The 21,102-nt window shown below is 47.5% G+C and overlaps 3 protein-coding genes across 3 annotated transcripts; all 3 read right to left on the reverse strand.

Annotated features, from left to right (window-relative positions):
• Positions 1-1,280: 1,280 nt before the first annotated feature.
• LOC120712822 (plant intracellular Ras-group-related LRR protein 4-like) lies at positions 1,281-4,935 on the reverse strand. The gene is made up of 3 exons (XM_039998710.1): positions 3,492-4,935; positions 2,198-3,111; positions 1,281-2,100 (listed from the first exon to the last, which is right to left on the reverse strand). The coding sequence occupies exons 1-3, from the start codon at positions 4,171-4,173 to the stop codon at positions 1,957-1,959; spliced, it is 1,740 nt and encodes a 579-aa protein (XP_039854644.1). The 5' UTR covers positions 4,174-4,935; the 3' UTR covers positions 1,281-1,956.
• A 2,649-nt stretch (positions 4,936-7,584) lies between these two features.
• LOC120712823 (pentatricopeptide repeat-containing protein At2g03880, mitochondrial-like) lies at positions 7,585-12,950 on the reverse strand. Its single transcript, XM_039998711.1, has 2 exons — positions 10,338-12,950; positions 7,585-8,092 (listed from the first exon to the last, which is right to left on the reverse strand). The coding sequence occupies exon 1, from the start codon at positions 12,922-12,924 to the stop codon at positions 10,993-10,995; it is 1,932 nt and encodes a 643-aa protein (XP_039854645.1). The 5' UTR covers positions 12,925-12,950; the 3' UTR covers positions 7,585-8,092; positions 10,338-10,992.
• Positions 12,951-13,508: 558 nt separating this feature from the next.
• On the reverse strand, positions 13,509-20,151 carry LOC120712824 (aminoacylase-1-like). The gene is made up of 5 exons (XM_039998712.1): positions 19,682-20,151; positions 15,929-16,381; positions 14,918-15,055; positions 14,015-14,254; positions 13,509-13,934 (listed from the first exon to the last, which is right to left on the reverse strand). Exons 1-5 carry the CDS (start codon positions 20,069-20,071, stop codon positions 13,821-13,823), a joined length of 1,335 nt encoding a protein of 444 aa, XP_039854646.1. The 5' UTR covers positions 20,072-20,151; the 3' UTR covers positions 13,509-13,820.
• Between the last annotated feature and the right edge of the window lie 951 nt (positions 20,152-21,102).

The raw sequence follows: 21,102 nt of genomic DNA on the forward strand, positions 1-21,102 counted from the left end.
TGTCTTCTTCTCCATGGAGACATAGCTATCAGGGATAGCGACGAGCAGCGACTGCTGGTCCCCGGATGAAATAAAACAAGATGGCTTGCTGACTCGGTGATGTGGGAAACTTTCTGTATTCAAATTAGACCCCATATACCATCAGATAGGGTGTCAAAATATAAGATCTCTTTGGCCTAATTTGTTTCTGCATCGAAAGTTATTCCAATAAACATAAAAATATATCATATGATGTGCTAATTCAAGTCACGTCAGTTTTTGCACAAACACCTTGTACTGGACTCATTACCTTACAAAGCTACACCACCACCAACTGTACCTCTTTCTTTCTTTGTTTTTTTTTTTTTTTGAAAATTGACACCACACCAAGGCACCAATTGTCTCCAACTGCATATGACTACATCTATCATGCCGCCCTTGATCTAAGCTCTCCTATTTTCGTCTCTGAAAGGTCTCCTATTCCCATCCCTGTTTTGTAAAAAGCGTGAGACCCCATTTTTGCTTGCTACATGTTTGGTTACTAAACCCTACAGATTTTATTCATGTAGAATCCGGCCACTTTCAACCATGAATTTGTGCATGATACATCTAGGATGGTTGTCAGGGTATGAGTTTGTTTAAGTTATTACATGATTCTATCAAAATTTTATGAGTTTGCCAGCAAATGAAGGGGACCACACTGCTGGCCAGCTCCATGGCACTGGCAGTCTGGCTCTGGCACAGATTAGTTGCGTTAATGGATCCTAGAAGATGGTCTAATCTGCAAATTATTCTGAACGTGACACTGCAGAGAAGTCAGCAGCCAGCAATAATGTTGCATCACACCCTGCTGGAGCATCGCCATGCAAGCCTGGGAAGCTTCCCATGATACCCAAATTCCCAATCTCCTCTCCATGGCATGGAGACGGAGCTGTCATGGATCATGTGCAGTAGCTGGCATCCAGGCCCCTATGTCCTCTTCTCCATGGGGACAGAGCTATCATGCACGGATCGGCGAGCAGTAGCCGGCATGCGAAGGCAATGCTTGCAAGCTTCTACGTCGCCACCATGGACAGCGAGAATCAGTAGCTGCTGCGTCGTGGAGGAAAGCAAGCATGGTCAACAAATTAAGAAAAAAAAACCCATAATCATCTATTTATCTGAAACCCAATGCTGAACAAATTAAGAAAAAAATGTCTTCCGTGGATAAAAAACAGCCTGACTGAACTTGGCATACAAATGCTGGTATTGTTCAAACAGCAAACAGCATCAAGAGAGGAAAGAATCATACTATCAAAGAATGAAAGAGGACATGCAAAATGTTATGTTTTCTGAATATCTCCAGAAAGATTGTACACTTAATGACTTAAATAAGTTGCAAGAAAACTGTTCAATGCAGAATGCATTGAACAGTACGGATTACAAAAGGAAACAAAGTTACACCAACATATCCGTAAGACTTTGACTGTACTAATTTTCAATCCAACCATCTTGTCGTATCTTGCGGATTTGGGTCCTATCTTAGAAGTTTAAAAGAACACTTGGTCAAAGAAAGAAAGAAAAAGCTCTCCAAAACCAAATTTTATAAATAAAAAAGTCTTAGTTTCACTAGATGCATGTATATTTTTGATATTGACAAGTTGTGCGGCAGGCTAACGAAATTCAGATGTCTAGTTCTCTTTCCTCAGCTGCACGTACTCGACCAGGCAACTTCTGGAGTCTTTAGCTGAAGTAGGGATCTTCCGGGGGTTATTCAAAATTGACTTGGCCTGTTGGAAAGGAGAGTGAACAGGTTTGATAAAACCTGACCATTTTGGTTCCACAGAAGAAAGTTGCAGAATTGTCGAAGGAAAAGCCATGGGCATCACATCTTGTTGACCCATCCTCAATGGTAGCAATCAAAGAGGATGCACCCATCTGTACTTCTGCAGACGTAAGAGATGAAATAACAATTTATGTCTTCAATCTCCAAATAAATCATGAAGCAGTGTCTATACGGTCATGCTTTCTTTTGTTAGGCCTGGAGAAAAAGCAGAACTGAGCCCAAGTCTTCTTTGTCTTTGTTGGTTGCGACCTTGTGGCTCTCTTGGCGACATGTTCACTCATGTATTGAACAGCAGCCTATAAAACACGACAAAAGGAAAAGAAAATACCAATGACAAACTTGATCACAAATCGTCACTAATAGTTCCAAGAAAAGCAAGCAAAAAAAAATCACCTGAGCTCCCTTTAAAGCTACATCTCTTGGTGGCACTTGTAGAGGGTTTTCTTCTGCGCGGAGAACACGGAGACGCTGCAAGTTTCCAAAAGAATCTGGAAGCACCCTAATCTGATTATTGCTTATATCCAACTCTTCCAGCATCTCAAGGTTGCCAATGGACCGAGGCAGGGATCGCAAGTCAGCGAAATTGTTCCCGACATTCAGTTTAACAAGAGAAGTAACAAAGCAGAAGTTCTCAGGAATAGACTCGAGCTCATTGAAACTTGCATCGACCTCCTTCAGCTTTGTGAGAGATGCCATTGTTGTTGGAAGTCCCCTGATACTGTTGTAGCGCACAGAAAGGACCTCCAGAGACTCCAGCTTTCCGACAGCCTCTGGGAGGGCCTTCAGATGATTATAGCCCGCCCGCAGTTCTACCAGCGAAACACAATGGCCAATAGTGTATGGCAGCTCATCAAGGTTGTTTGTCTCGATGATTAACTTCTTCAGACGTGCAAGGCTTCCTATTGATTCAGGGAGTGAGGTAAGATGGTTTGCGCTCACATCAAGCTCCTCAAGCTTTACCAGCCTGCCAAGACTAGAGGACAATGATGCTAACTGATTACCCCTCAGGTCGAGATACATCAAATTGCAGAGATCCCCGATCGACTCAGGGAGCTGAGCAATTCGATTGGAATGAAGGTCCAATTTGGCCAAAGAAGAAAGCCTCCCAATTGCATCCGGCAAAGCCAAGATCCGATTCTCCGAAATATCAAGGGTAACAAGCCCAGTGAGCTTTCCAATAGAATCAGGCAGCCACTCAATCTGGTTCGTGAGTTTGCCTTGGAGGTTGAATTCGCGAGAGCCTTTCTTTGCAGCAACTTCAATCATGCTAGCTAGCTTAATGAGGGACAATTTCTCGTCGCTGTCTCCTGCAAACGCAAAGAATCAATCAATACACACATACTTCCAAGGGTCAATCGATTATCCACCCAAATTATGGACTAGTTGATAGCTAAGGAACTTCCACTTGTCGTAAACCCAAATTATGGACTAGTTGATGGCTCCACTTGTCGTAAACCCAAATTATGGACTAGTTGATGGCTAAGGAACCTCCATTTTGTCATAAAAACAAAATAGTGTACAACAGAACAATGCATATGCATCCAATTTAACTCACTGAAACTCAAAAGGCTACCACGTTCGAGAAAACGGAAAACTCTAGTACCAACAATTTCAATGGCTCTACACCTAAGCACCGCACTGAATCACAAATATGGTAATAAAGCAGACCAATGTAGAATGGGCTCACCGTAACCGCCATCCACTCGAGCCGCCACGGAGCTGGCGGCAACAGCTCCTCGGGGCGTATGCGAGCTCGCTGGCACAAAACCATCGTCCCATACTGCGGCCTTGGCCTTCTTGACGTAGCTGTCGTCCATGGAGACGCGCCCCGTGCCCGTCACCTTCCTCGCCGCACTGAACCCATTAGTGCCCGTCGACGAGTAGCGGTCGGCGTTGCTGTCCGCAGCCACCGACGACGACGACGAGGCGGCATAGGTGGATGCAGCGGCGGGGGCGGCAGTGACGCGCGGCGCCGCACGGGTGGAGCTTGAGCTGGAGCTGGAGCTGGAGCTGGAGGGCACGCACTGCGACGCGCGCTGGATGAGGTCGTCGAAGAGCGCGTGGAGCGCGTCGAGCTCGAGCAGCCGCGTGGCGTCGCGCTTCTGCTCCCGGCACTGGAAGGCGGCGAGCGCGCGGTGCATCTCGAGCGCGACGCCGAAGAGCTCGTCGGGCACGGCGGGCGGCCTGCGCAGGCGCGCCACGGCGTCGAGGCGCGCCCGCTCCTCCCGGTCCGCGGCGTGCGCCAGCGCCGCCGCGGCCTCCACCTCCTCCAGCGACGGGCGCGCCGGCAGCGAGCGGTGCAGCCGCATGACCTCCCCCACCACCCCGTCCACCGACCCGAACGCCGCCGCATCCACCGCGGTCCCCATTCCTCGACGCCCTCTGCTCTTCTCTGTCCTCTCTCCCCCGCTCACCAGCTCAGGAACCCAGATCTCCTCTCCCTCCCTCCTCTCGACGCCACGGGATCCCCGCCTCCTCCTTTATGCACGCCTCGGCGCCCAGCCCTCGCCGCTGCGCTTTCTCACCCCCATCGTCGCCATCGCCAACCGCTCGTCACGTGCCGCTCGTGGCCCGCCCCCACCCTCCCCAGATGCCCTTCCGGTTCCGGATAAGAACCAGAACCACCGCAGCACAGGTGGCGCGACGCCGGATCAAAAAGCCCGGCGCCCAGCCGCGGAAAAAGAGGCGGCTTTTCCCGCGGCGCCGGTGGCCCGATCCGAGACCACCGCGAGGTGGACGGCTCGTCCCGGCGGAAATCTGGAACGAGCGGACCCGGGGACGGAGGAGTCACACTCGCCGGCTGGCTGCGCGCGCGCAGGGAGGGAGGGAGGAAGAGGACAGCGAATTGCCGGTTCCGGTGGGCGGCGGGGATTGGGGAATTGGGCTCCGACTCCCTCTCTCCCTCCTCGCGCTCACCGAGGTTTGTGCAATGTGCAGTGGCCGTGGGTGGTTCTTGGTGCGCCCTGCCCCTGGTTTCTGGGGGCGGTTCTCGCCTCTCGGGATGGGGAAGTGGGGATTTACAGACAGCTCGGGCACTGGCAGGCTCGAGTCGCGTAGAAATGGAGAGCGAGCTCCTAGCCTGGGGATGAGAGAGAGACAGAGAGAGAGAGGTGCTTCGCTGCCCTCTCCTATCGGCTACCGCCTTGGGATGCCGATCGCCTCCTCCATTTGGGGTCGGCCGGTCGGGTGAATCTTGTTTTCTTCGCACGGAATAATTGGGTGGTGGATGGAAGTGAAAAGGGATACTGGCTGCTGCTGGAGGCTGGTGCTGATTTATTATGAAAAAAAATTATTATTGGTTGGTTGGTGGCTGGTAGTTGATGCTGATTTAGTATGATAGAAAAAGACTATTAACTGGTGCTAGAGCAGGCCAGCAGAACAGAATGTCGAGTGAGCACCCTTTGGTCCATTGTTGGTCCGGATGATAGGATAGATAGCCCCCTCTAGATTTGGTGGCATCTCTCTCTAGTTTCGGATGCTAATGCCATTACAGTAATCACTCACCACGGTGCTAGGCTATCTCCAACCATTCCCCCTCTCCAACTCCCCCAAACATACTACTCCCTCCTTCCCCGTTTATAAGGCATAGTGGAACATGACACGGTCTTCTAAACAACACTTTGACCATTTATTTATCATATATTATATCACTTTTGATTATAAGCTTATAATCATTGTAAACTATATTTGATTATGAATCCAATCATATGAAATTTGCATTATAAAAACAAAAATTTAATAGTCAAATTATTGGTCAAAGATGAGAAGGTTTGAATCTTGATATACGTGTATGCCTTATAAACGGGGAAGGAGGGAGTATTTACTATATTTTACTACCTCCTTTCAAAAAATTCCTCCCCCTATAACTCATTCTCTCCAACCATTCCCGCCATATCTATTCCCCCTATATACTATCACTCATTAGCTAACTATTTATTTATCATTTTTAAATTTTAAAAAAACATACAATATTTGTACTATCATAATACGCATTATCATCATATTACGATGCTCAAACGGGATTAATATCGCGAAGAAACAGTGTGATTAAAATATAGAGGGAGTTAGAAATAGTGTGAAACTCCCCTATATATAAGGATAGGGGGAGCTTTGGGAGGAACTGTTAGAGAGGATTTCCCCCTAAAACTCCCCCTACGTAGGGTGGGGGGACTCTTACAGGAAACCGTTGGAGGTAGTCTTTAACTTGGTCCACGGGACAAGACAGGATACCGAATCCTTACCAATGCCACCTTGATGCCAGTTTATCTCACCGGCCAGGGGTTAATTAATACGCAATCAAGTTAAAAGCGGAGGAGTAAATTAGCAACACCTCCCCCATGTCACGAGAGAATCTCTCGGTAACCTCACATTCTTCCTAGCAGTAGTAGCGTAGAAGCTCAATGGAAATCGATTCTCCCTCTCTCTCCTTCAACCTCACTACTAATTTCATAATTCATATGGACTTTTATTTTTTTTCCTCACTGCCACAGTAGTTCCTCGTATGAACAGTTTTCACATTAACAATAATACTACTGATAATCTATCACTGATGATCCTATCATGATCCGCTGCTAGAGGCATCTGTCTGCCCTGGCAAAGGCGAATGATGAGCCACGAGCGGCGGCCGAGCTCGGCTCGCATCGGGAGGAGGGGAGGCCGGGCCACGTGCGCGCGGAAGCCACCTCGAAACCGCGACGCTAACGGCTCGCTTCCGGAGCGCGTCCTCCCTGTCTGTCTCCCCCGCCGCGGCTCGTGGGCGCGAGCGCGACCCCGAGTCTACCGGCGACGGCAGCCCCACCGCCCCGCCTCCACCGCCTGTCCAGCACGTCGGCGGGGGCGACCCGCGCGCACGCCGCCCGCAGCCCGCCGCTGTGCGGTCTTATCCCCTCCGGCCTCCGCGGCCGCGGCGGCGGCGGCACGAGCGCACGACCACCTCTGCTGGCCCTGGAACAGCACCGCTCGGGGGGACCGAGCTGGGGCTCGGTTGGCTATCTCAGCTGGGGTTGGCTAGCTCAGCTGGGGCTGGGCAAGCCCACCCGCGTTCGACGCCGGCCGGCGCGGGTGCTCCACTCCTTACAAAATGCCCCAGAGCTCCTGCCAGATTTCAAAAAAAAAAAAACACACAACACTTGGCACGGAAGGTTCCGGGGGTCTTGTCGAGTGGGTCCGGAAGAGCGCCGGGCCCACTTGACATCCTACCTGGATGGGTGCGGATCTTTTTTTTTTTTTTTCCCTATCCTCCCCTCTGTGTGTTGTATCACAGACTCACATGGCCACGCAGTCTCCATTCTCTGATCTCCACAGGTGCTTGATCCGCGGCGGCCTCTGACGGATCTGACGCCACGTGGCCGTCACGCCGGCTCGCTCCACACGACAGCGTGACGTGCCCGGATGCTTTTGCGCATGATTGCGTCGCGTCAGCGTAATTTACAACTAACTACTTACCATTACTGAATGTGAGAATGGTTACTGCTGGATAATTAATTGTTACTGCTGATCTCTGAATATAAGAATGGTTACTGCGAACGGGATCTGCAACTGGGTAGGGCCAGACGGTTGAAGGTGAGCACATCACAGACTTGAACTGAATGAAACGCCTCTGGCTTTTCAGGTAACGGTCGCTGTCAGAGGGCAGGGGCTCGTAAGCCTGGGCCCCATCCCGACGGTAGCCGTTCAGACAGAGGTCCCAGTCGCAACGCTGTCAGAGGGCAGGGGAAAGATTCAGTGTGTTTTCACATCCAATTTGGAACAGCAAAATTTTCAACAGGCATGTGCAGAGATAAGATGGAGACTGTGCAGGGTTTCATCTTCAAGATGGATCAAAGTTGGCAGTCAGATTAGGATGAAACGGGAGATCCATGCTACAGTGACCCAAGGGGCACTTGATTGGCGGTACTGGACCGCGTCATGTTCAGGTTTGCGTTGGTTCAGTGACCCTAGCTATCAGTTAGGAACAGGAGGGATGCAGCCAGCCAGTCACCCCAGACGAGAGAGATTGCCCATTACTCGTCCAGGCAGATTTCAGAATTTCTCGCACAGTTCCAGATTGTAAATAGAGGTACTATCAGTGACTAGTTCAGTAGCGTCGTGGTAGCCAAGCCCAGCGAAGGTCTCATTTCTTCGCCTTGGAGAACCGGAGGCACCTGTACTTCTCGCCGCTGACTGTGATCTCTAGGGCTCCCATCTTGGTTGTCCTGGTTTGAGGCCGTCCCCATGAGGACGCTCTTCTCTTTCTCCAGGTTCTCCCTTTCGATCTTCAGCCTGGCTTCTTGTCGCGCGATTTTCAGCCTGATGAAAAAAAGGCACAGTGGGTCAAATTACAGGTCCCAAAGGTTGTGTCAACGATTACGAACTACGAAGAAATACGAAGGTGAAACAAAATTGGATGCTGGAACTCAGAGGATCCTTCAGTGACAAAAAAAGGTTTATTTGACACCTTACTGATGAGACTACTACGACACACAATAGAGAAAGTGTTTATTTGACAACCCACTACATGGATCACCTGTCTTTATTTCTTAGTCTTCACTTTACCTAAAAGATAAATTTAGGTAAGGATATCGTTGTGTCGAAGAAGTGACCAATTTGACTAGGATAAAAGCACCACTGCGTAATCGAGCAACTCAGCGTCAATTATGATGCTATGATCATGAGTGTTGCTATCTTTTCTTTGCATGATAAGAGTAACTCGGTGTCATCATGAGCGCCCTAGATTAGATTTATCTTCCAAAGATAAACCTGTTCTATTGACGATTATGACATCTATCTTGCTCATTTGGTTGCTGCCTATCTAATTTATATCCTAATAAAGTTCATTGACAAGAATTTGACAGCATATGCTGCTTGCAATCAGGTTACGTGAGGGGTTTCATTGTGGTCACACCAGAAAGGTGACTCCAGTGATAATAATCTGGCCACCAAGATGCTGGACATCAACCTAAAAGGTACAACTGAATTATATAGCCTGAGCTGATGAAATTTAAAGGGTAGGTCCTTTAGCACTGAGGTCTCCAAGATAGCAGCACGCACTACACAGCAACAACATCGATATACGCTGGAAATAGAGCATCAAATCAGTATGGGTGTAGGGACTCTACCCAGGCCAAGATTGGTGTATCCATAGTAGGGCCCAAGCATTCATCTCTATGGGTTTTCAGGTCATCCCCCAACCCGATCTATCCAAGAACGGAAGAACCTTTTTCCATGTTCTGGCCCACTCCTACGGTTATCCATGTGGGAGTTGTTTCCTCTATCTCCACAGGGTCACTTTCCCGTCTTGTGTATTTCTATTCACATTAATGGGCAAGCAGCCCAATCGTTAGGATAGCTACAGCTCCAAATGGCAAATAACCATCATCAAGGGCTAAACCTTTCATTGATGCAGACTCTTGGAGGAAGGGAAGATCCTGCTCTCCTCACTCTGCTGGGGCATACCTTTCTATTGGCACCGTCGACCATCAGGTCAGTAAGCCTGACTTCCATTTATGCTCGATGGGTGAGTCTTCAAGTCAAATTCACTTCTTGCCTCAACGGAATTCTAGGAAATTATGGAATAACAAAAAGATAACCGTTCATGGGTTGAGAACAGGAGTTGGACTTGTTCCCCAGTACACTGAAACAACCATTATTAGTGCATCTTTTTTTATATAAATTCGTAATATGTTGACTTGATCTCTGCTGATAATTTGTAATCTTATAAACCATAAGTCAATACTCAATAGTGGTAACGTACACCAATTCATTTCTTTTTCTTAGAAGAATTTCTCCAACTACACCTGGCCTGTCAGTCTATCACCTTTGTATGGTTTATCAACCCACTATATAGCATAGTAAAGCACTTTCACTGTCAGATAATACAAAGCAGACCTCAATAGGTTTGCATGTAAAAGCTACAACTATATTTTGCAGAGAGAGAGAGAGAGAGAGAGAGAGAGAGAGAGAGAGAGAGAGAAAAGTGAGCTGCCTACTTGAGAAGTCAATGGATATTTCATATAATGTTTTCCCTAAGTCATACAAGTTGTGACTACTTGAGGGGCAGTGCTTAGGCTTCGCAGGAATCTTTTATATTCTTATCTTCTCATGACCTATCACCTTACTATGGTTTCCATCTACTCTACGGAACAGAAAGAGACGAGCTTTATTCCCCTCGCTGCCTTCATGACTACTACAGTGAAAAGGAAGGAATAATCTCTTACAATGTACTTGTTCATCATTAAAGGAAACTGAAGAACTAGCATTGACTCAACTCATCAAGAAACTCTCTGCAGTGCAGATGCAAGTTCAGTGCCATCTACTCATCCCAATCCTTGCCTTTTTTTTTTACAACGATAAATGAAAACGCACGAACAATCAGATCATCACCATAAGATTCACAAATCACAAGGAACGAATCCAAGCGGTTTCTGAATCAATATCTTCCGTGTTCGTGATCACAAAACAGATGGCAGTAAAAGATGCTAGCCAGGAGCCCAAAACGAGATGAGGCGGATGGAGCACACAATGGAGCAGGAGGGAAGTGGGTTGGGATCCGTACCTCGCGACGGGAGAGCTCAGCCTTCCACGCGGCCTTCCGCTCGGCGACCTCGCGCTCGCGCTCCGCGATGTAGATCTGCATCTCCCGCTCCTTCATGATGCGGTCCTGGATGTCCGCGTCCAGCGCCTCCTTGAGCTCCCTCACGAACTTGTCCACCACCGCCTTTATCCGCACCGACATCTCGCCGCGCCTCAGTAACACCGCCCCGCTCCTCCTCTGCTCTATTAATGTCGGCGCCGTGTCACCGGCCGCCTCCACGGGCCGTGGCTGGGGCTCGACGGACGGCGGCGGAAACTCCGGCGTCGTTTAGTTTTCGGGGCGCTTGCGGCGCCTGTTGCGATGCCGCGTAGATGATGAGGTGGACCAGGGAGAAGGGTGGCCCGGTGGGCCTTTCATGGGCCTTGACATGTAACCTTTTTAATCTTTTTTTGCCTTTGCTCTTTTTGACTAGAAAACATTCTTTTCTTACTCTTCTTTCAATAGACAGAAAATCTACATAATTCTGGGCACCAGTGAACAGAGAGGATATCCACTTTCACAAGGATCAAAGAAGCAGTACTTGTCTCCAGTGACCACTAACCTCACAAGTATAAAAAAACCCCACTAACCTCATAAAGTGAGGCCAATTAAGAACGCCGTATATACTGGCTTCTGGCTACCAGTAGTCACCACAGGAGCAAGCTCCATCCTGGAAATGATGGAACCGAACAGGGTCCCTGATGATGATCACCTTGCCTTCGCTCTTGGAGACTAGCTTCGCGAATGCATGGCAGTCACCGCAGATCCTCAAATTTTTCATGATTCTGATAGGCTTCCCTTCCATAGCATGCATAGTTCCAAATGCTATGGCCAACTTCTCGCTGTGATATTTCAGCAGATCTTCCTTCTGCTCGATTGCGAGATCCTGCAGCACAAATTCTGTCTGCGGAACATAACCAAGAGCGTTGATCCTTCCAATCAACCGGTTCAATTCCTGAACTATGAAGTCTGAGGATGGGTGTGACAAGTCACCAGCAATGAACACATGGACCTGTCTCTCCACCTCAATCCAGCTTCTTCCTGGTTCTTTCTTCATACCTCGGTCTCTCATCGCTTTCCATGACTTCTCAGCATCTGTCCACTGCCGCAGATCCGCATATGTGTTTGACAACAATACACAAGCACCTTGGTCATCAGGCTCCAGTTTAAGTATTTCTCTGGTTGCGTAGGCTGCAAGATTGGCATTTTTATGCATCCTGCAAGCGCCTAGGAGAGTCCTCCAAATAACTGAGTCTGGATCAAGGCTCATCTTTTGGATGAATTCCACAGCCTCATCGAGCTTCCCTGCTCGGCCAAGGAGATCGACCATGCAGTTGTGGTGTTCTCTCTCAGGTCGAATGCCAAAGAGCTTCTCCATTGACTTGAAGTAGTACCATCCATCTTCCACTAGACCAGCATGACTGCAGGCAAAGAGAACTCCAACCAATGTTATGCGGTTCGGTGCGACTCCTTCAGATTTCATCAAGTCGAAAACCCTCAATGCCTCGGTGCTTCTCCCATTCTGTGCCAAACCGGAGATCATAGTGCTCCATGAGATTACATCCCTCTCCGGCATCCTGCGGAACAAGGCATCCGCATCCTGCAGAGTTCCGCACTTGCAGTACATGTCAAGAAGCGCATTGTGCAGAATCAAGTCCTTCTCATACTTGAGCACATGAGCATGCACCTGCCTCCCGACTTCAAGCATGACCATCCCCGTGCACGCCCTTAGGACACTTGTCAAGGTGCCCTGGTTAGCCAAGAATCCAGCATCCTTCATCCTCACAAACAGCTCTATCGCCCCAGCACCATCTCCACTCTGTGCGAACCCTGCAATGATTGAATTCCACACAACTAAATCCCCCGTCACCATCTCGTCAAAGACACCACGCCCGCCATCCAAATCCCTAAGCTTCATGTACGCGTCGATCAATGAGCTCCGCACGAACACGTCCGAATCCAGCCCAACTTTGACAGTGCTGGCGTGCATGGCCGCGAGCACCCCGGGCGTGCCACACGCGCCGAGGACACTTGAGAACGTGTAGGCGTTGGGAGCCACCCCGTCCCTCCGCATGGCCACCAGGAACTTCAGCGCCTCGTCCTTCCTCCCTTCGGCGTTGGCCAGCGCCGCGACGACGGTCGTCCAGGTGACGACGTTCCTCTCCGGCATTCCGTCGAACAGCCTGAGCGCGTCGTCGAGCAGGCCGAACTTGACGTACATCGACACGAGCGAGTTCGAGACGAAGAGGCCGCCAGCGCCGGCGCCGGCGCCGTGCGACAGGGCTCCATGGTCCGCGACGTGGCGGTGGATGAGCCGGCCGTCGCTTGCCGTGCCGTGGCGCACGCAGAGCTTGACGAGGCGGGTGAGGGAGACGGGGTCCGCGCGGAGCCCCGCCGAGGCGAGGTCAGGGAGCAGGGCGAGCGCGGCGCGGAAGGGCCCCTCGACGCAGAGGCGAGAGAATGTGGCGAGGAGAGGGTGCGGGTGGGTTTGTGTGTGGTAGAGGCGGCGGCTGCTCCGGCGAGTGGCGGCAAGGCGGCTGCGAGGAAGACGTTTCAACAGGGAGTTCATTAGATGCCGGCAGAAGTAGAACGCAGGTGAATCGAGGTGGCTTAAAGCCCACCTGTTGACCTGGAGGGCTGACCCGTAGGAATTCTGTACATACTAAGTCGTGTTTAGTTCGCAAAAAAGTTTGAGTTTTGGTACACACATTTCGTTGTTATTTGAAATTAATATCTAATTATGGACTAATTAGGCTTAAAAGATTTATCTCCTATGAAACAGTTGTACTGCGTAATTAATTATTTTTTTAACTGTACTTAATGCTTTATGCATGTGTTCGAAGATTCGATGCGAAGGGTATTGAACGATTTTTTTTGGAAATTAACCATGACCTAACTGTTGGAGAAAAAAATCTTGTTTAAGCCACGCGGCCACGCCCAAGTAAACGAATTTCTACAAAATTTTTGTTCGCTTGCTCCAATAGTCCAATAGCCTGTGAATTATCAATCGCTCAACCTCAAGTGAGTCTATGAATTCTTGCGGAATTTATGTTCCATACATGTCAGCCGTGGGCTTGCACATCAGCTACAGACTTTTGGAAGATTTGTGTATTAGAACGTTATCCAACGAAAGGCAACAAAGGAACAGGATAGTGAAGAACGTAGCAATATGCAGGTAGGAACAGCCGAACAGGATACTGATACAACCAATGTAGGTTTGATACAACAGTCACAAGTCACAACTGATGCATCAAGTTGCAATAGGCTGAACCATGAATTGCATAGAGGGAATCACGCCAATTGTTCAGCGCATAAGCACGCTTATTGAATGTACAGGGATGGTGTTTGCAGTTCTATCATTTCGCCGCAGGAGCAGAAATGTAAGCAGCTGCTTTGCCTACACATGATTTCTGTGCTCCAGTTGGGCGGCAAGAATGGCAACATGGCTAGGTAAGATCGAGGCCCTCATAGTTCTGCCCTGGATTCATCGTCTTTAACGCTATCTTTGTGGGTGGCCAGTGCCTTGATGATGTACTCGTATATCCCGATTCCTTTGAGGTACTCGTCTTTGTGCAGAAACTACATGATACAAAAACGCTGAATTAAAATTTACAAAGAATATACCGTAAATGGGATTAGTTTATTGAATTAACACAAACCTCATTATGGTCATGAAGCAATATCGGTGTGTTCGCCATAGGTGAAAAGCCAAATGCTGGCAACCCAATCTGCCGGAAATAACGGGCATCAGTAGAGGCTGGGAATATCTCCGGCTTACCAAGTTTGCCACCAGCACTCTTCACAGCTTCTTCAAGCAACAGCCACCATGGGTTTGTGCTGTCAGCAGGTGTCATGGCTGGCTTCCCAAAGTTGTCCAGGACAGACATCTTCTGTTTAAACTGCAGAACAGATACCCAGAAGATATATGATTGGAAACTTTCTGAATTTCACATAACCAGGCATATGGAACATACAGATTATAGTAGCATACAGAACAGAGAACTGCAGTCCTGAACGTTTGTGTTGGACATCACAATGCAACCTGTTATTACCTTTGTCAACATTTGACAGGAATAGAACAGGTATTCTTTTAAACCATGTAAAACTCAAACATTTGATATTACCTTGGCCCGTTAACAAAATAAAGAGAAAACTTAGCCCCGTTGATAAATACAAATCCATTAGAGTGGCAAAAGAGCGTGCATAGATTGAAAAATAGAAGTGTATTATCTAGATGAACTAAATTTATCAGCAAAAATACCAAAGAAATATTGAAAGCTAATACATAGAGGCCTGATGGACTTTGATACAGAAAATTGAACTGCAAGGAAATTTTCAACTATTCTTCAATTAATCTAAATAACTTATTAACTAAATTCTGTGCTTATGTTGTCCACAAATTCAACAAAAATACAACTCAAGGTCAGAAGTGCCCAAAAAGGATGTTAAAGTAAATATAATTTCTTTTGGTCCAGAGCTGTCCCTCCATGTTAAGGAGCTAATTTAAGTAACATGTTTATATCATATATATGCCATCAGTTCAACCATCATGAAAGTCATACCTCAAAGGTCAAGTTGCGTGAAGATGGCGCCCATTCTTCAACAAGGCGCCTCTCCAGTGCTTCCACATGAGCACTAGGAGGGATCCGGATGTCAAGACCTACCTCTGCTTCAGATGGTTGGAGATTCATGACAAAACCCTGAAAGAAGGGCAAACGATAAACTGATTTTGGAAACTTGCAGCTCAGAACATGAGTTGCCCTGGTTTAATTGAATGATGAACTACTCCCAATTTATGCAAGGTATATGAGTTAGACGGGTAAGAATTCAGTGGATCAAAAAGAATGGAAAGTATATAAAAACACCAGTTCTAGAAAAGCATTATTGTCAATTCAAGAATATATTTCTGAACGAGATCAACTTTGAGAACTGGATGATCATTTATTGCTCCAACAAAGGACAGACGGTACCAAAAAAAATTCATCAGATGTTGGGAAGTACAAAAGGCAATATAAGAATAAGAACAGTGCTGATTAAACTCAAATGTGTTTGTGTTTCTGTAAATATAAAAGAAAAAGCTCAGAGAGCCATCTCACTAATGAAAACAAGCCAAAGTACTTGAAGTACATCACTCGTGCAATGATAAAATGAACGGATACCCCAAACATAAGGTAGTATTTTTTGAGCAGATGTAATATTCATTTGTTGGTCATCAGCCTATAGGTTCATGTTGAGCTCACAGTACACCAAAAGCTTCTTAGAAATCAAAAGCTAAACAAACCAATGCAAAGAACAGATATGAAGTAGTGAATAAGAATCCCTAATCAAAGATATTAATTGGCCGATTCTAGTAAATACAAATAATATCATAGGCTATTAACTGGCTTACTACAAATGTTTCCTCTCATAATCAATAATATCGTAGGATAATAAGGAACAAGACCATCACATTAGCAACCCGTGAGAGATCAGGTGACCAAGTTACCCATATAATTTAATTGGATCTAGTAAAGATCAGCAATAATTCTTAAAAAATTAAAACTGCAACTTAGAACGAAAATAGATCAACCAACCGTCGGTGTAGGTGTGCCAGCCTTCAGGTATGCGAAATTCACCGACACAACATCTCCTTCAGCCTTCTCTCCGGACTTCACTAAATCAAACTGTGATGTCCTGAATCTCCTAATAGCTTCCACGCTCTTCATCAGATTCTCCATTGCACTACCGTCATACAACTTTGCACCATGCCCTGGTGCACCCTTTGCTTTTATAGTAAGCCACCAAGGGCTACGCTCTGCATAGAACACACGATACTCGTCCCCAGGAGATGCAAGCCCCTCATCAAGGACCAAACCCACGTTCATTTCTTTGAATTCCTTTGATGAAACAAACAGCTCAACACCCCCATGCCCACCAATCTCCTCATCAGGAACAAATGTTATATAGATGTTTCGATCTGGAACAAATCCTGCAGAACGGAGACGGCGGATGGCTTCAAGGTATTGCATCCCCACACACTTCATGTCCTGCATGAAACACGGGGAAGTCCAAGAATATATTGGATGCAATAAACACGTAAACTAGAGGATTCTATTTTTTTGAGCTTTGAAGCTTTCAACCATTTCATGAACAACATGATGTGAAAACTTATCCTACAGGAGCATGAACATAGACAAAAAGAATCAAATGATTTAGCAAACAGTCTAAGATAATAAATTAGCATTTAGCAAGGGGAAGATGGACATTTCAGGTAGAGATGTATGAGGAACATGAATATACAGCATAAGAGTAGCTTTAGCAGGCAAAAAAAGGTAAATGTAGTGAATGCAGTGTAAAATTCTGTGCGAGTTCACACTTTAATTGACATTGAGTCTGCAGATTAATATACACTTTGTACTTAGCATCATTGACACAACTACAATAAAATCATCTGTAAGCAATCCCGGCCGTACAATAAAGCATAGTTTGCAAATCCAAATAGAAAGATGAACTTCCTGTTCGAGGTAGATTACTCTCTCCCAATTGAATAACAAAATCCCAGGCCTAACTAACAATGAAGGAATCAAACTAATTCGTAGACCAGTAACTAAAATTGGACTTCCGAAAACAAGTCTATCGGCACCAATAACTCCCAACAATTGTAAATGATTCATATTCCTGATGATTGTTGCATGCCACATATATACAAGCAAAAAATAGCAGCTTTAAGCAACTTTCTCAGTAAGGAAGTACAACTGTAACACTCAGATGTTAATCCACTAGTTAATTAAGTTAATCACGGTCATTAGTTTCAAACCACGCGACAAATCACCAAACCAAAGATTTTTCCTGTCAGCCTGGGCCAGACCGGTCTGACCGGTCGAACCTGAGCCAACCGTTTTTAAGGGCCCCACTTCATTTAAACCACTCTCTCTCTCTCCCTCACCGACTCCTTTCCTCCCCACCGTGTTGAGCCCGAGCTGGAGCTCTCTCCCTCTCCTTTCCTCACCCAAACCCTAGAATCCCCAAACTCTCCCTTTCCATTTAATTCCAAGGTCAAGGAAGGGTCAAACCGGCGTGGGGAGTCATCTTCTCCGCGATCCCCTCCCTGGGAAGCCTGGGATTCAAGTCCTTCGCGCGGATAGGAGCTCATTCAAGGTATTTTGCTTGTGATGGTCGATCTCTAGTTCTAGGTGGTTTCAGGTGATTCCCTCCGGTTAGAAACGTCCAAAGGTATCCCTGAGTTAGTTCCTAGAAGGGTCTTAGGATTGGTGGCCGGATTTCACCACTACAAGGGTCTTAGGTTTTGGTCTGGTTAGGACCGGTCTGACCGGTCGAGGGGACCAGTCTGACCGGTGTCACGGTAGGAAGGGTATGACCGGTATGACTGGTCAGGTGGACCGGTCTGACCGGTATAGCAGGGTTGAGAAGGGTTCGATTAGGGTTAGTTGATGCAAAAAGTTAGAATTGTATTTGGCTATGGGTTAGTTGTAATTTTTATAAAATCATGCATGTTTTCTCATGTCATACGCATATGCATACGTGTAGCAGCCGCGGCGGAGGAGGTCGTATACGAGGTGGTTGCGGAGCCACAGGAGCCGCAGGGGCAAGCCCCGCAGGAGGAGGTTCGCGGGGAGTCAGCCCAAGGCACAACTCACCCCAGTGTTGAGCAGCAGACGCAAGGCAAGCCCCGGTGCATGTCCTATTATTTTAAATTATGATTCACTATGTATATGTTTTATCTATTACTTGTGCATTACGTATTAGAGATTGATTGGAACCCTAGCTGCATGATCCCTAAGTTTCCTTGAGTTTACTAGTAAGTCTAGGTCGATAGCGGTGCTAGGCTAAACAAGTCCGGTAGAAGTCGGGTGGTTTCGTGTCACTCGCGAGACACAGGAAACTTTAGAAGCCGAGTAATTGCTGGTTACTCGCGAGATACATTATTATCTTTGTACTTCAGTATTTGAGAAATGGATTTAAATGGATATGGAGATGTGAGACCGGGCGGGGATGATGGTATTAGGTTTGGCAGCAGGACAGGGTCCTGGGTGTCTTAGCCCCGTCCGTGTCGATTAAGGACCGGTCGTTGTGGCAGTGCTGATCGGGGATTGAATTGTACTAACTGCATGCCGGGAGTAGGAGGTAGTCGAAACCGGTAAGCCGAGTACTGCTTTGCTTCGAAAGTACAGGAACCCGCACCCAATTCCTGGGGCGAGTCGAGTAGTCGCGGAGAATTGGGATGCATATGTTTACTTTTGGTGGTCTCATGTTGAGCTCGGCTGACCATATGTCGTTGGGCTGGTTCCTGTAGTTCGAGGCGGGGAGGGGAATGGTTGGTGCGTGGAGTCCGACGGGGCTTTTGCGTGCCGTGTTGGTTAGATCCACCTTGTAAGGTTAAATCGGATCGATTCGCCGTATCTCGCGGATATGAGGGCCTTGATCTCTTTGTCACCTCGTAGCAAATGTGTTAGGGTATTAGAGATATAAAAATGGATACTATCCTGAATCTTAAATTGGATGCTCCAACATGCGTGTGTAGATAGGCAAACATTAGTGAGAGTCTATCTATATAAAATATGCGGCTAAAACATTGAAAGTAAAGATACACCTCTAGTTGCTATTTCTGCAAAACAAACCACCAGCCAAAAGCCGTGCATGTCTAGGTATGTGGGCTAAGTTATACCCACTGGTCGGATAAGTCTTGCTGAGTATTAGTATACTCAAGGTTTGTTGCCACAAATATTATTTCAGGGCATCCGGACGTCGACTTCTGCCCCTGCTGTGTCAAGTTCATCCGCCGGGATGCAGAGGGGTGGGGGGTGGTGGAGCGAGACCCTTAGGCTAGGGGATTGTCGGGCTGTACACTCAAGGTCAGAGTGTTTAGCCTCTCTGTTTTGCGCAGAGCGGTCTGACCGGCCCGTGGGACCGGTCTGACCGGTGAAGGCGGCAGAATGGTGCCGACCGGTCCGACCGGTTGGGTGAACCGGTCCGACCGGTCGAGAAGGATCAGAACTGGTGATAGTTAGAATAGATGTAGGATCTTTCGTTTTCGGACTTCAGACCATTTATTGTAAAGTTTTGTAAATTAATTTCATATATTTGAACTCGGTTTGTAAAACTTATTTGTTTCGTCTTTCCTTGAGTTTATATTTTCAAGTTTTATGTCGTGCTTGTACTATCTGCGCCCACCTTCGCATGGGACTACCGGTGATGTTTCGATCGGACCGTGAGTTGAGAAAATATCGCCAAATTAAGCCGTTAAGCTAATGCGCCCGATGTGTTTCAATGACGGCCATTACGCTTAATTAGAGTTTTAATTTGGCGGTTCTGTCACAACAACTCACCTGGGAGCCTCGGGCGTAGATGCGACCGGATGCCTCGTCGAGGGCGGCGGAGAAGGGCGGGTGGTCCCACTTCTGCCGCTCCGACGGCACGACGTCGGTGTGGGAGTTGAGGAGTATCGAGGGCAGCGACGGCCGCCGCCCGGGCCATCGCAGCAGCAGAAGGGGCTTCCCAGCGGCGAGCTCCAGCGTGCGCGCCTCGAGGCCGGCCTCGGAGGCCTGGCCCCGGAGGAAGGCCACGGCCGCGGCGTAGTCCGGCGCCGGCTGCGCCGTGTCGATGCGGAGGTACTCCTGGAAACGGGAGATCGCACCCGCGCCCGACGACGGCGAGGCGGCCGCGGCGGAGGCGAGGAGGGCGAGGGAGAGGAGCAGCGTGGCGGATGCCGTCGCCATGGAAGCGGGAGGTTTCCGTGTCAGATTCTTGGTTCCCGTGGCGATGAAAGGGGCTCGTGTGGGTTCTGATTCGTGGTGGGTTTGGACTCGCAGACTGGTGGGGCGGCGGCGAGTGGCGACGGCTGGGAGTAGCAGGGCGATCGTGAAGTGACGTGGCTCAATTGTTTTGTTTCATTTTTTTTCTGAATTGAGTTCGTGCTTGATTTCTTTGGATAAGCAGGTAGAATTGTGCTTATGCAGGCCTAGCAGCCAACTGTTCGGCTGTAGGATTTGTTATTTTGGATTAGTACCTTGAAACTGCATGAACAATTTCCTTGGATTAGATTTAGATAAAGATATCTATATTATTTTGAATCATTATACCCAATCTATAAAAATTTTATGCGCGCTAACTGACTTTTCATATCAAAATTATTAGATGTATATTGAAATATTTCTTTACCTAAAAAATACACAAAGGCACCCGCATTATGTTCGCCCTATAGCTCTAGACAGGGTTAGAGGAGCGTCACAGTAGTGGCTACACTAGAGCGGCGTGGCATGCAGGCTGGAGGGATCATTGGCAGCCAAATTTATAACGAGTGAATAAGCTGTGAAACTGGTGAGTAGCTATCTATGTCTGGATGTGTGTAGGTAATTTCATTCCACTGACTGGTCATCCTAGAACTAAAAAACAAACTTGTGGTAAAGGTGATGAACTGTTCTCGCCATCCACTATAAGTGAATGCGAGCTTCTTGGTTTTGTGATGATCACGGAGAAAAGACGGTCAACATTATTACATATTTCACGTGTATCACTCTAAAAACAAATATTCGACGTACCACAAAAGGCTAGTGCGATAAATCAAGTGAAGCACTCATGGCATTTGAAACATGAGCTCTTGTTTGATAAACGCGGACAACTTTAAAAGATATATCATATTCTAGGACGCAGTTTTGAGATCGACAACAAGCACCGATCTATTAGTACATTATGTATATCAAAAAACGCTATAAATTAACGTAAGTAGAACTGTAGAACACTCATGCCA

Source organism: Panicum virgatum, chromosome 6K (assembly GCF_016808335.1).
Source record: "Panicum virgatum strain AP13 chromosome 6K, P.virgatum_v5, whole genome shotgun sequence".
In the NCBI taxonomy this organism is placed as follows: domain Eukaryota; kingdom Viridiplantae; phylum Streptophyta; class Magnoliopsida; order Poales; family Poaceae; genus Panicum; species Panicum virgatum.